The 14,105-nt window shown below is 36.1% G+C and overlaps 1 protein-coding gene across 1 annotated transcript in view; it reads right to left on the bottom strand.

The window, feature by feature from the left end:
* rasp (protein-cysteine N-palmitoyltransferase Rasp) overlaps positions 1–14,105 on the bottom strand; it is a 372,659-nt gene that overhangs the window by 295,344 nt on the left and 63,210 nt on the right. The window contains exon 3 of the mRNA XM_090380322.1: positions 3,706–3,770. Coding sequence (XP_090236448.1) covers positions 3,706–3,770 — 65 coding nt within the window. The remainder of the gene's footprint in view (positions 1–3,705; positions 3,771–14,105) is intronic.

Here is a 14,105-nt window from a genome sequence, read left to right as displayed (position 1 = left end):
AGGGCTCGAACCCCAGTCTAATCAAGAAGTGTGTGCTATGCACTGCTGCTCCTGCCCACGGAGGCACCCATCCCCTTGTATAAGGCAATGGTCAGGCCACAGCTTGACTACTGTATACAAGTCTGGAGTCCTCATTTTAGGAAGGATGTAGAGCTACTGGAACAAGTACAGAGAAAGGCAATGACATTTGTGAGTGGAACAAAGGGTTGCTGTTACCAAGAAAGGCTCAATTCTGCAAATTGCAGTGTCTGGAGACTAGGCACCTGCAAGGTGATCTGACTGAGATATATAAGCCCTTGAATGGTTTGAGCAAGCTCAATGCTGTTGGGATTCTTCCTCTTGCATTACTCACATGAGGGGACATAAATTCAAATTGAGAAAAGACAGTTATAGAATAGATATGCAGAAATTTGCCTTTAGCCAGTGGGTGATTGATTGTGGGAATAAACTTTCATCTGTCGTAGTGAAGGTCAACAACTTAAATAAGTTCAAGGCAGAACGAACTAGACAAACATTTGGAGTGAATGGATGAGTGAAATGGGAAGGTTTTTTTTTTTTTTATGGCTATTGCTATATAAGCTTGCTTTCTTGCATCATATGCCTCTATTAATGTTAATGCTAATATCACACTAAACTAACTTAACATTGCACACTAGTCAACCATATTGACGTTGCTCTGCTTCAGATTTAATATGCTTCTTAACTAAGAGCATAACCCATCCACCCCTCCTGTCCTGTCTATCCTTCCTGTATACATTGTACTTCCCATATTCACATTCAGCATCAATGATATCTGAATGACATCACTATCCCACACAATGTTTGCATTTGATGACTTAATCAGTACTACAAGTTAATCAAATGAATTTCATCATTAAAGTGATCAATAATTTTTAAGGCAGCATTGCAACAGACAATCTACCAGCACAGAAACTTGACAGAGCAAAAGGTGGTGATGGTGAATCTATGCATAAATGTATAATCTAGCTTGTTGGATTTAGTGCCTCACTTAGTGCTACTTGTGTACAGCTTTCTGTCAGATATTTTTGCATAAAAAAATATCCTTTTCATTGTGTTTTAATATAAACCATACTGGCTGGAATTGACACTGCGTGGAGATGTGCTAAGCGGAGCTACCTGCATGTGGCACACCAGTAACATGAAATAATACAGGTCCATCATGATAATCACTTTTTTTTTCTTTCTTTTTGCTCAAGGTGCATGAATGGACAAGTTTTACTTCCCAGATGTATTAAGAACTAGACAAAACTAACAAATCATAACTGGTAGGGGAGAATGAAAAAGACCTGGGGGAGGCAATTGTGCACTCAGATATAAAGTTCTCTGAGAAGTGCAGACAGGCTGCAAAGACAGCTTGTGGAGATTCTGTTGATAATATACAGGAATTTTTCTAGCAAGGATAAGAAAGTCATTATCTAATTGTATAAGGCAATGGTTAGGCTATGTTTTGAGTATTGCATACATGTCTATTTTAGGAAGGATGTGGATCTGTTAGAATGGGTGAAGGGAAGAGCAACAGGATTAGTGAGGGGGGACAAAAGGGTGCTCTCAGTTCTGAAAATTGCAGAGCCTGAAGATTAGGTGCCTGAGAGGAGATCTAACTGAGGTGTTTAAAGCTCTGAATGGATTGAGTAAGCTTACTGCTGATGGAATCCTTCCTCTTGCTCCAACTATATGATGGGGGCATATATTCAAACTGATGACAGTTGGTTGCATGATTGTGTGAAAATTTGCCTTCAGTCAGGTGGTAGTTGATTTTTGGAACAAACTTCTATCTGGTGTTTTAGAGGAGAGAGGCAGGTGATATGGGAAGTGTGTTTTTACCTTTTTTTTTTTTTTTTTTTTGGCTGATTCTGTATAAGCATGCTTTCCTGCATTATTGCCACTACTAATACTAAAACTAAAAACAAAAATAGAGCATAACCACATGAATTTTAGCATTCTTCCATTACAGTTTTGAATTTTAATTAACCCTTGGTAACTTCCTGTGATGGGAATGAAGATTACTTATTTATTTATTTATAAAGATTATTTATTATTTGATTCTGTTAAGATTCAAGAATGTATGGCCATAAAAAAATCATTTCTCTCACTTCTGGTATACTGCATCTGTACAATGTACCCACTCACATTAACTTTTTTTTTTTTGACACAACCAAATTTAATAAAAACAATTTATTAAAAATTTAAAATAATAACTTTCTGTCCCTCACATCCTCAACTTTATCAAGGACACTAACGTGGCATTTGTGTGATCCCATTTTTTTGTTAAATTATAAAATATTAATTTTTAGTTTTTTTGACTGAATTGAAAATGATCTATTAATTATCATTTACTAAACCCAATTAAAAATTTATGGAACAAAAATAAACAAAAGGAACTAATAATAAAGTTTTTGTCATATTTTTTTCAGATCATTGATCCCCAGATACTCACATGGAGTCTGGCAAATCAAACATGAACATTTATATTTTTGTCAGATGTCCAAGTTTATCTGATGAAATCAGCATTATGGCAAAACACCTGTTGCTGGCATCTCATAGATACCATGTGGGAACAGGAATTACCCAAAATAAACATAGCTGCTTTTGCTTACCTGGCATTTGTAATAGGGAAAAAAAAAAAAAAAATGTTTTGTAATTCACAATATATCAAAATGAAAGCAGCAAATACTGTACAGCCAATTAGATAATACTGGTGGGCAAACATACATGGGTGGATTTAATTTGATTTACAAATTTAAGAAAAAAAAACAGAAAAATTTTAAAAAGTAGCATCTGTCAACCACCATGTTAGTAGCGGTTAGAATAAATGAAGAATAAACAATCTCCTTTGCATCACACTGCTTTAATCCTTTCAATGTGTGGTGTGCAACAAACACAATACTTTGTGAACCAACAAATATGGCTGTCACTGTTTGTGTTCTGTTGCAATTAAAAATAAATTTAAAATAAAATTAATTTTGTTGCAATTAAAAATAAAAAAATTACTTTTTTTTTTATTACAGTATCCCTTATATTTTTAAAATAGCACATGATATTGCACAAAACCTAATGGTGAATAGTACACCACCAATGTATCTGCTGGCATGACATTTTTTTTGAAAAGCCATGAAAGCAGGTACATTGTCTCCCTTACCAGTGGAATATGAAACCCTCACACCTTTTCAAATACTTTGAGGTAGCTGTACTGACATATAAATAAAGTAGGTATCAGTTCAATACTGATTTTTGTTCAACCAAATGAAAATTCAAAATTCAAATTTGTTCAATCAAATGAAAGTCCTTTCTTAATATTACTGAGGTGGGCCTAATTCAGAATTTAAATCCAACATGAAAGGAGAGTTTCCCTGTTAGATGAAAATGGTCCTGACTAAATCTCAGCAGCACAAAAAATTATGGGATTAATGTGGAATAAATGTGAACTTAAAATATATCCTTATGAGAAGAATAGACTAGATTGCTTAAGGTTCAGCACCATAAGGCTACCATGCTCGGAACTGATATATGCTATAGAACTTATTGATATTATTATAGATCTAAATATTTTTTATTTCAGTTTATACATTGAGAAAATGAGCATCACGTTTCAAAGAGATAAGAACAATCATGGTTTAAAACATTTAAAGAATTTATGAATGGTGTTATTAAAATCTTTATGATTTATAAAAAATATGTACTTACCTTTTTTTGATGTAAAAAAGGCCATCCATTTTGAAAATCATCGGGATTAAGTAAGTAAAAATGACCTACATGAAAAGTTAAAATTATAAACAAAGTGTTCTGTACTTAAATACAAGTGTTCCACTTATTTAACTGCAGTAAATTGGAGGGTGTGTTTTCTAGTTAGCAAAATAAGAACAAAATGTTATAAATGCTTCATTAACAAATTAGAACTATTCAAATTTTTCTCTGCAGAAAGTAACACAGTAGAACTTAATCTCAAAAGTTCTTTATGCTAGCGACATGTTTTAAGGAAACTGGAGTTGAAAGTAACGATGTGAATGACTAATTGACTACCCCTATTATCTTACCCATCCAACAACAAAACACAGACTTCATGCTTGCAGAGATTGCAAGTTGACCATGAGCACTAGCATGTGAGAGCAGTCACCATAAGTTGGAATTCATTTCCACTGCACCATGCATACAGTCACATACTGGGAAAACCAAGTTGGAGTAGGAGTGTGTTATAGGCCTAATGACTCTGATGAGTACAACGAACAAATGTACAGAGACAGAGTGGGCCAGTAAATCTGATTATCTTATAATGGGGAATTTTAACTTAGCAGATAGAGACTGCAACTTGCAACACTTTTGTGGATTTATTGGATGATTATTTTCTACACCATCATGTATGTTCAAAGAGGCAACCAGATGTTGTTGTTTTGTTGGTTTTTAGGAGCATTAGCAACTAAGGCCATATTGCTCCGGGATATGCGGTGGTCATTCCTTGACCTTTCCGCATCCTCCGTATTTGGTGGTGACGGGCTCGAACTCCGGTCTAATCAAGAAGCGTGTGCTGCGCACTGCTGCTCCTTCCCACCTGGCTACAGAGGCGCCTGAGGCAACCAGAGGGAGTAATACTGATTATTAGCAGGGCTTATTCATACATTAAGAATCTGCAGATAAAGGAACCACTATGTGGCAGTGATCACTGTGTACTGATATGGGATCTACTCAAAGATGTAACTACTATCAGGGGTAAAGAGAAGAGTTTTTTCTTTCATAAAGGTGACTACAGTGGTCACAGACAGTTTTTAAATTCTATACAGTGGGACCAACTGATGATGTTACTAAAAGCAAATTCTAAATGGGAAGTATTTAAGGCATTGATCTTGAAAGCTACTAGTCTTTTGTCCCAACTAAGAAATATTGTTCAAAGTTTACGCCTAAATGGATATCAGATGAACTAATGAGACTCAAGAGAGAGAATAAAAATGCATGGGATGCATATAAATTATCAGGAGACACAGATGCCTATGGTAGATATAAGATAGTCTGGCACCTCCGTAGCCAGGTGGGCAGAAGCTGCAGTGCATAGCACATGCTTCTTGATTAGACCAGGGTTCAAGCCCATGACTACCAAATATGGAAGATGCAGAAAGGTCAGGGAACGACCACCGCATATCCCTGGAGCAATATGGCCTTAGTTACTAATGCTCCTAAAAACCAAATAACAACAAGTCACAAAGGATGTTAGGCAAGCAAAGGCAGATAACGAGAAAAAATACAAAGAAAAACAGTAAAGACTTCTTTACTTATGTAAACTCTAAAAGGAAGGGGATGAATCAGATTGGTCTACTTGACATTGACAGTTCGATTGTTGATGAACCTGCTGAGGTAACTGACAAATTGAATGAGTAATTTGCACTACATTTGCATCTACTCAAGTTGTCTGTCCAATTGTCTAATAAAGTTATGAGACTTTAGGACCTTCATATATTTTTTTACCCTACATTCACATGAGGAAGCCTGTAGGGAGTGGAGGCCAGAAGCTTATCAAACTCTAGCAGGGAGCTGAATGATTTTGTAATAACTGAGAGAAAAGTGGAGGAGAAATTGTTGAAATTGAACATATGAAAGGCACTTGGGGTGGATGGGATCTATACAGTATATATATATATATATATATATATATATATATATTAAATGAAGCAGCAAAGGAAAGAAGGAAGCAAACCCATAATTATGAAAGCTTCCTTGGACTCAGGGGAGGTCCCCATGGACTAGAGAGGTACAAATGTGTCCCAAATTCACAAAGGAGGATCAAAGGCTGACATGAGTAATTACTACAATAGTAAGAACTACAATGTGGTCACAAAGGAAACTGGATGAAAAAAATAATTCTGATATGATATTATTACTCATTATTTCTCCCTAGTTGGGGGATTTCACTCTGTAACGGGTACTGCTACCAAGTACAAAGGGTGGTTGTAATGTTTGATGTTACTATTGGTTATTATTAGCCATATGGTGCAAGGAAGCCTGAGGCTTTTGCAGCACCAACAAAAAAACCTAAAAAAAAAAAAAAAAGTCCCGATTTATCCAGAGAGAGAGAGAGTCAGAAGTAGAAGGGAATCACCAAGAAAGAGAAGAATGATGATATCCAGCTATATGATGCAAGGAAGACTGAGGCTTTTGCTGCACCAGCAAAAAAAAAGAAGAAGAAATTCCCGATTTATCCATAGAGAGAGAGAGAGAGAGAGAGAGTAGAAAAGAATCACCAAGAAAGAGAAGAATGATGATATCCAGCTTAAGACCCTGGTGTGCCAAGCCCATGCTCAGGCAGATGTAAGCCCCTGGGGTTAAATATACTTGGATTTTAAGAAAGCTTTGGATACTGTTGCACATGGAAGACTACTGTACAAATTGGAGCAGAATGGCATTAAGGGCAAGCTACTGCAATGGATAAAGGGTTGGTTGAGTGGGAGACGGCAAAGAGTGGTAATAAATTGATACTGTTCTACGTGGACTAATGTTATTAGCGGAGTTCCCCAGGGTTCGGTGCTGTTCCCATTGTTGTTTTGTGTATTTATCAATGATATTGATGAAGGTATATATAGGGTTAGTGTCTAAGTTTGCAGACAATATGAAGGTTGGCAGGGTTGTTAAAGACAGTAATGATAGTACACTACTGCAACAGGTTCTAGAAAAGTTGAGCAGATGGGCTGGGAGGTGGCAACTGAAGTTTAACATAGACAAATGTAAAGTACTGCATATGGGTAGCAGTAACTCCAGAGTAACGTACCAACTGGGTGGTGCTACACTCAGTGTAGTGGAGAATGTCTGAAGGCCTCATTTTAGGAAGGATGTTGGAGCTGCTGGAACGAGTACAGAGAAGGGCAATGAGATTGGTGAATGGAACAAAGAGTTGCTATTACCAAGAAAGGCTTAAGTTCTACAAATTGCGGTGTCTGGAGACTAGGCACCTGCAAGGTGATCTGATTGAGATGTATAAGTCGTTGAATGGTTTGAGCAAGCTCAATGCTGATGGGACTCTTCCTCTTGCTCGGATTACTCACCTGAGGGGACAAATTCAAATTGAGGAAAGCCAGTTGTAGAATAGATGTGCGGAAATTTGCCTTTAGCCAGCAGGTGGTTGATTGTTGGAATAAACATCCAACTGTTGTTGTGTAGTTCGGGAATTTAAATAAGCTCAAGGCAGAAGTAGACAAACATTTGGAGTGAATTTTTTTTTTTTTTTTTTTGAAATTTAGTAGATGTCGTCAAAGATATAAAAACATCTTTTGTGCGTATAGGGTGCATATGCGATTTTTTTTTCTCTGCTCGTCTCAGTTAATCTGACATCCATTAAGTCTAAATCACAAAATTATATCTCTTAGCTGGTATAATAAACTTAGTAGCTTCTATGATTACTTCCCTGCATGCCTACAATGTAGCAAACACTAACAAGAATTACTGCCTATTTTCATTGGAATGGCAGTAGGGCCCTTTGTCTTGGTAAAACATTTTTAGAAAATTTTTGTGGATATATTTTTTTGAAGAGACTTCTGTTATAAAAACATTTGTGCCTTACTACTTTTGATACAAAGTTCTGCTGTCCTGATGTTGCAAATAAAGTTTTTGAATGACCCTAGTCTCGTAACTACACATTTTCAACTATGTTAATAAAAAATTTTTTCATAGTTTTGGTCCACAAAACACATTCTTCCATTTACTGAACTTATTTCAAGGACACAAGATACGTATATAGTGTGTCCCTGAAACACACACACAGTTTCAATTAAAAAGCACAAGGATGGTTTTTTTAATTTATATTTTTTCTAATCACTTGGGGGTTTTTTGTTTTTTCTGATAGAAAAGTCATTCCTAGTCCTTGGTTTAGTCTAAAATCATCAATATACTTCTGAAATGAACATAAATCAATTTTATCCAAAGAAAAATAACATATAAAAGCACAATGGTTGTACCAAGAGAAAATGACACACAAACTGCTGTCGAACAGCCACCTGTTCCACACAGCTATTTTATGTGGAACAGGTGGCATTTTTGAATTGAACCAAGGACAGCGAAACTTTCCATCTGAGGGGGGAGGGACAGCTGATCAGTCAAAATTTACATTTAAAAATCATAAAATCTAACCAGTATATACTTAGTGCAATTTTAACATCAAATTGAAAAGCAATATGAAAAAATAATAATAAAAATTGGGATGACAGCCTAAATCTATGAGACAAATCCTTTAATTGAAATGAGAGAGAGAGAGAGAGAGAGAGAGAGAGAGAGAGAGGAATATATGTACACATATAGAATCAATATTGTCCCATGTGATGGAAAGTCTGAATGTAGAATGCACTTTAGGTACTACAGACAAATCTCGTTAATACAAAGTTCAAGGGACCTAAATTTTCATGTTTTGTAATAACAAGGTTTGTAGTAACTAGGTTCCCCAAACGTGTCAAAATGTTACCCTTTTTTTTTTTTTTTTTTTTTTTGTACATACTGTATATCTAAGAATAATAATAAATAATAATAATATCAAAAATAAATTAATTTAAATTAATAAAATAAAAACAAAATAATGCAGTAATAGTAATTACATATTTTTTAAAGATTTTATTTTATTTGTAAGATAAACTAAAAAAAAAAGCAATTAACGGACATCAAAATATTGTGCAGTATATATTTTTATATATACAATATTTTAGTATCATAGTAAAAACAATTACAAGCTTAATATAAGAGGAGACATACAAACCATTAACTTTTTAATAAATTAATCTAATTTAAAGAAAGAATCCAATGTTGTTTACACAACATTACTGCAAGCCAACACATTCTCTATTATGTTCAATGCATTTTAGGCATCTTTTTTATATTACAGTGTGTGTATGCTTCTTCACTTTTGCTGGTAACAAAAATATCATCGTTTTGTTTGATGCTCAGCAGCTCTTCTGGTGTTGGCATTGCAGTGGTAGCAACTTCATTACAACCCACCTTCACAAACTCTTCAAACTTGCCAACAAAATCCATATGCTCCTTCAAAATTCCTTACTGTTGCTATCACATTGGTCTGCTGAACGATGTTTTTCGATGATATTCTCTCCAAAGCACTCTTTCTGAAGCAGTCGATTATTACACTTGATGCAATACTGTTCCAAGCAATAACAAGATTACTGATAGCAACCAAGACATTCCAATTTGGCTGAAAATTGTTCCCTCCTTCTATGTTGTGGATCAAGTACCTTATCAGGCAGGCTCTGTATACTCTCTTGAGGTTATAAATAATGCCTTGATCCAGTGGTTGCATTAAACTGGTGGTATTGTGGGGTAAAAACAATAGCTGTATATTTGTCAACTTAAGTGTCTCGGCAGAATGTGCTGTACAACAATTTAGAATCACCAAAATGTTCCTTTTTTCTGAAGCCATTCTTCTGTCCATGTTTGATAACCAAGACTGATTTTGCAGGTAAGCAAAACACTTCTATTGACCTCATAATCATAGGGAAGTTGGTTAACTGCTTTAAAACATCTTGGTTTGGAAAACTTACCAATCACAATTGGGTGCAGTTTTGTACTGCCATCTGAATTGCAGCATAACAGAACAGGAAGTCTTTGTTTACTAAATTTTCCACCATGACAAGACTCTCCTCAAACAGCAAATGTTTTGTTTGACAGTAAATTATAAAATAAACCTGTCTCATCAAGATTAAAAATATTCTTTGCCTCATATTTTTCAAGAATGGTCCGTACAGTACACAACCAGTCTGTAGCCTTTTCTGACGACTAATCCAGACTCACCGCAAATGTTTCGCAAAACCAAGTCATTCCTGTCTTTATATCTTTGGAGCAAGACACTGCTGAATTTGAAGTTGCTAATTTCATGTTGCTGAGCTAGATAAGTTACCTTTTCTTGCAAAGTTGGACCTGACATTGGCAAATTAGATGCACACATTTGTTGGTAACACATGAAAAGTTTTGTTTCAAGCTCCTCGTGTTTTGTACCACAAATTTTTCATCGCTACTCCAGTCTCATGCACTTCTTAGTCTTTTTTGGTTTTTCAGTATTGTAGATAAAGTAGGTAAAGCGATGTTGTATTCCTTTGTAATGTCCATTTTGCTTCTTTCCATCCTATCAGTCTCTTGTATAATTTTTAGTTGAATTTCCAGGCTTAATTCCGTCCGTTTAAGTTTTGTTGCCATAACACTGCTAGATAAGATTTAATATAAACAAATTTTAAATTAATTTAAAGACAAGTTTCAAAAAAGACATCAGATAAAATGGCACAAAATATAGGTTGCTGTATACGGTAGCAAAAAGACTCTTTGAATTGGGGTAACAATTGCAAGTGGTCTTATTCCCGTGGAGAGCAAGGTAGTGCATGTAAACAACTTAGAAAAACTTTTTATTCTTTTGTTAATTTAACAAGTTAATCATCCTTCATCCTTCAGAAAGATGTTTTTCAGAGTGCACTTGATGTTGCAGCTACCATAAACTGGCGCCTCCATAGCCAGGTGGGCAGGAGCAGCAGTGTGTAGCACACGCTTCTTGATTAGACTGGGGTTCGAGCCCGTGACCACCAAATACGGAGAATGCGGAAAGGTCAGGGAATGACCACCGCATATCCCCGGAGCAATATGGCCTTAGTTGCTAATGCTCCTAAAAACCAAATAACAACAACAACAACTACCATAAACTGCTTTAGTTTACACAAAACTAATTTCTAGTAAGTCGGTGCATTCCTTCGGGAAGTAGGGAGCCGAGTGGTCAAAGGCAATAATCGGACAGCTCTGCCAAGATTTGTATTCAACATACAAAATGACCATATTTATTTCTCATGGGGTGAAAAAGAACTTTGTAATACATATTAACTGAATTTTGTAATAAATGAATATATTTGCATAGAAAAGCCTATCCTTTTGCAGGGGAATGGTATGTGCTACATATAAACGAGTACTTTGTATAAAATGAGTTTGTATTAACGAGAATTTACTGTATACACAGGCAGTTCCCACTTTATGAGTTTTCACTTAACAAGTTCAAGGGTTTATGAGTTATTTTTTTCAAGTATCAACAAAATTGAAAATATGAACATTAATTGCAATGAATAAATGCTAAACATTCATAAATATGGCATTTCAAACCACACACTTAGCTATACAATATAGTACTACTGTGCTTGCATTTGTTTTTTCAGGCAGAAGAGAGCATTGCACTAACTAACATAAACATAAAGCTTTTTTTTTATTTATTTAAATCAGATTTGCTGATGTTACAAAGAGTGGTTGCATTGCTCTTCATTTTTGCTGTCTTGTCTTATTTGAAATTTGTCCCCCTTATTAACACTGCACAGTATGCCAAAATGAAATAATACTACGGTCGATGACAATACTTCATCTTCAAACAGGCCTCTGGGGTTGGGTAAATTCATATTGTGATTTTAAATGTTTCTCACCAACCACTTATAAAATAAAATAAAACACGGAAACTGGAATTTTGAAAACTGTGTGTTTGCTACTATATATTTACAATTAAAATAACTTTACAACTAAAAAGGATAAAATATATATATACATCGAATAAAATACATTAAAATACCAGGTTAAGAGCGATAAAACCGACCGTAGCTTTCGTAGGCTCCTGCCTTCTTCCTCAGCGGTAGCTTCCTTGTACTGCGGTGCATCTTAAGTACCAGCAGGTTTACAGTCTAAATCACGTGTTTCATCGCCACGTGTTCTATTCTCCTGTGTACTGGGACCGGAAGCGGCTCGGGAGCATGTCATATGAAATCGTTCATCCCTTCTGAGGATCGTAGCCTCAAAGAGGGGATGAATCTGCAAACCTTTGTCTCTATTAATGTTCTCCGTCGAATTAATCCGCAAACTCTCGAGCCACTTGCAGTCCCAGAACCTATGTGCCCGATCAGTGATGATAGTTTCGTCCGGGGAGATCTGTTGGGATATCAGAGACATGGTGTCACACAGACATAAGCAGTGCAGAACTGGAATTTGGGGAGTACAATGTGTGATTGATTGATTGGTTTGAATTTTATTGGCGCATTAGCAACTAAGGCTATAATGCGCCATGAGTAGAGTACAATGTGTACAGAAAGGATAGACAGGATAGGAAGGGAGGAGGGGTTATGCTGTTAGTTAAGAAACATAAAATCTAAGGAAGTACATCCAATTGATGGGTGGACAATGCAATGTTGAGTCGGTTTGGTGTGACATAAGCACTGGGAAAGGGAAAATTAGAGAAGGTGTGTGTTATAGGCCTAATGAATCTGATGAGTATAATGAGCAATTGTGCAGAGAAATAGAGTGGGCCAGTAAATTATATAATGGGGGATTTTAATTTCCTGGATATTGATTGGAATTTGTGGGTTGGTCACTCACACACTAGCAAGGCTTTTGTGAATTTATTGGATGATTGTTTTCTACAGCAGCACGTTCTGGAGGCAACTAGAGGGAGTAATACTTTTCATCTGATTATCAGTAGTGATTCTTCATGCATCAAGAATCTGCAGATAAATGAACCACTAGGTGGCAGCGATCACAGTGTGCTGAAGTAGGATTTACTCAAAGAGGTAACTACCATCAAGGGTAAAGGGAATAGTTTTTTTTACTTTCGTAAAGGTGACTACGGTGGTCTGAGACAGTATTTAAATTCTATACGGTGGAACCAACTGATGATGTTCCCAACAGTAAATTCAAAATGGGAAGCATTCAAAGAATTAATCTTGGAGGCTACTAGGCTTTCATACCAAAAAAGAAATATTGTTCAAGATATAGGCCTAAATGGATGTCAGATGAACTAATTAGACATGTGACAGAGAAGAAAAATGCATGGGATACCTATAAATTAACATGTGACACAGAAGCCTAAGGTAGATATAAGCTGGTCTGTAACCAAATTACAAAGGAGGTTAGGCAGGTGAAGGCAGATTACGAGAAATCTTTGGCAAAGGATGCAAAGAAAAACAGCAAAGAGTTCTTTACTTATGTAAACTCTAGAAGGAAGGGGATGAATCAGATTGGTTCACTTGATATCGATGGTTCAACTGTTGATGATACTGCTCAGGTAGCTAACAAACTAAATGAATATTTTGCATCAACATTCACACATGAGGAGTTATTCGGGGAGGGGAATGCCAGAGGTGTACAGTGGTACCTTGGATTGCGAGTAACTTGGTCTGCGAGTGTTTTGCAAGACGAGCAAAAATTTTTAATAAATTTTAACTTGATAAATGAGCGAGTTCTTGCAATACGAGTACAGCCAGTCCTCGTATAACACGTGTTTACACTACACGAATTCGATCATACACGATTTATAAATAGGGGAACAATGTCGTATATAACACGAACCGAATTCGCTTATGCACGATTCGCCTTTGTGTTTACAAGAAATGGCAGTCGAACACAACGCGATATGAATGAAGAGAAGATTCTGAAAATGTATTTATGTTTTTTATATTAGTGAAGGGGAAACACATTTCACCATAATAACATAAAAACCGACACAATTCCAGCTATTGATATAATCGCAAATGCAATTAGATCGAGTTTACTACCAGTTTATAACAGATTCCACTAGCAGAAACGCAACTGGAAATTGTTTTTATTGTTTTATGGTAGTAACCCCTAGAAATGTGCTTTAGTAAAATGTGAGGTGTTAATAGTGTATCTCTGCTTTTACAGTGTTGTTTATTCAGTTGCTACACGCGCACAGCTTTGTTTATGTGTATCAAGCGTGCCTCCTCATTTTGTAATTGTGCTTTATTCCCTAAAAATTGTCTGCCGAGCGTCACGTGATCACATGCTGATCGGGTAATCGTCCCGCATGTTCGATCTCAGTCGGCATACCTCGTTCGTATACAGTCAACATTGTAGTGAACATTCGTGCTAGCATTGTGACCACGTGTATGTGCGTAAAGCATTTTTTATTTTGTGTTCAAATGTAGTGACTGTTCTTTATTAACTGTACACTATGAAAATGGCCCCAATGGAAAAAAGGGTTGAAAAGGAAGGCAGTAAGAAGAAGGAGATGATTACGGTAGAAATTAAGAAGGAAATCATCGGGAAGCACGAACAAGGATGGCAGTGGCCGCCATCGCAAGATT

This window comes from Mastigoproctus giganteus, chromosome 8 (genome assembly GCF_048544385.1).
Source record: "Mastigoproctus giganteus isolate SK-2022 chromosome 8, ASM4854438v1, whole genome shotgun sequence".
Taxonomy (NCBI): Eukaryota; Metazoa; Arthropoda; class Arachnida; order Uropygi; family Thelyphonidae; genus Mastigoproctus; species Mastigoproctus giganteus.
This window is presented reverse-complemented; position numbering and strand designations above follow the sequence as displayed.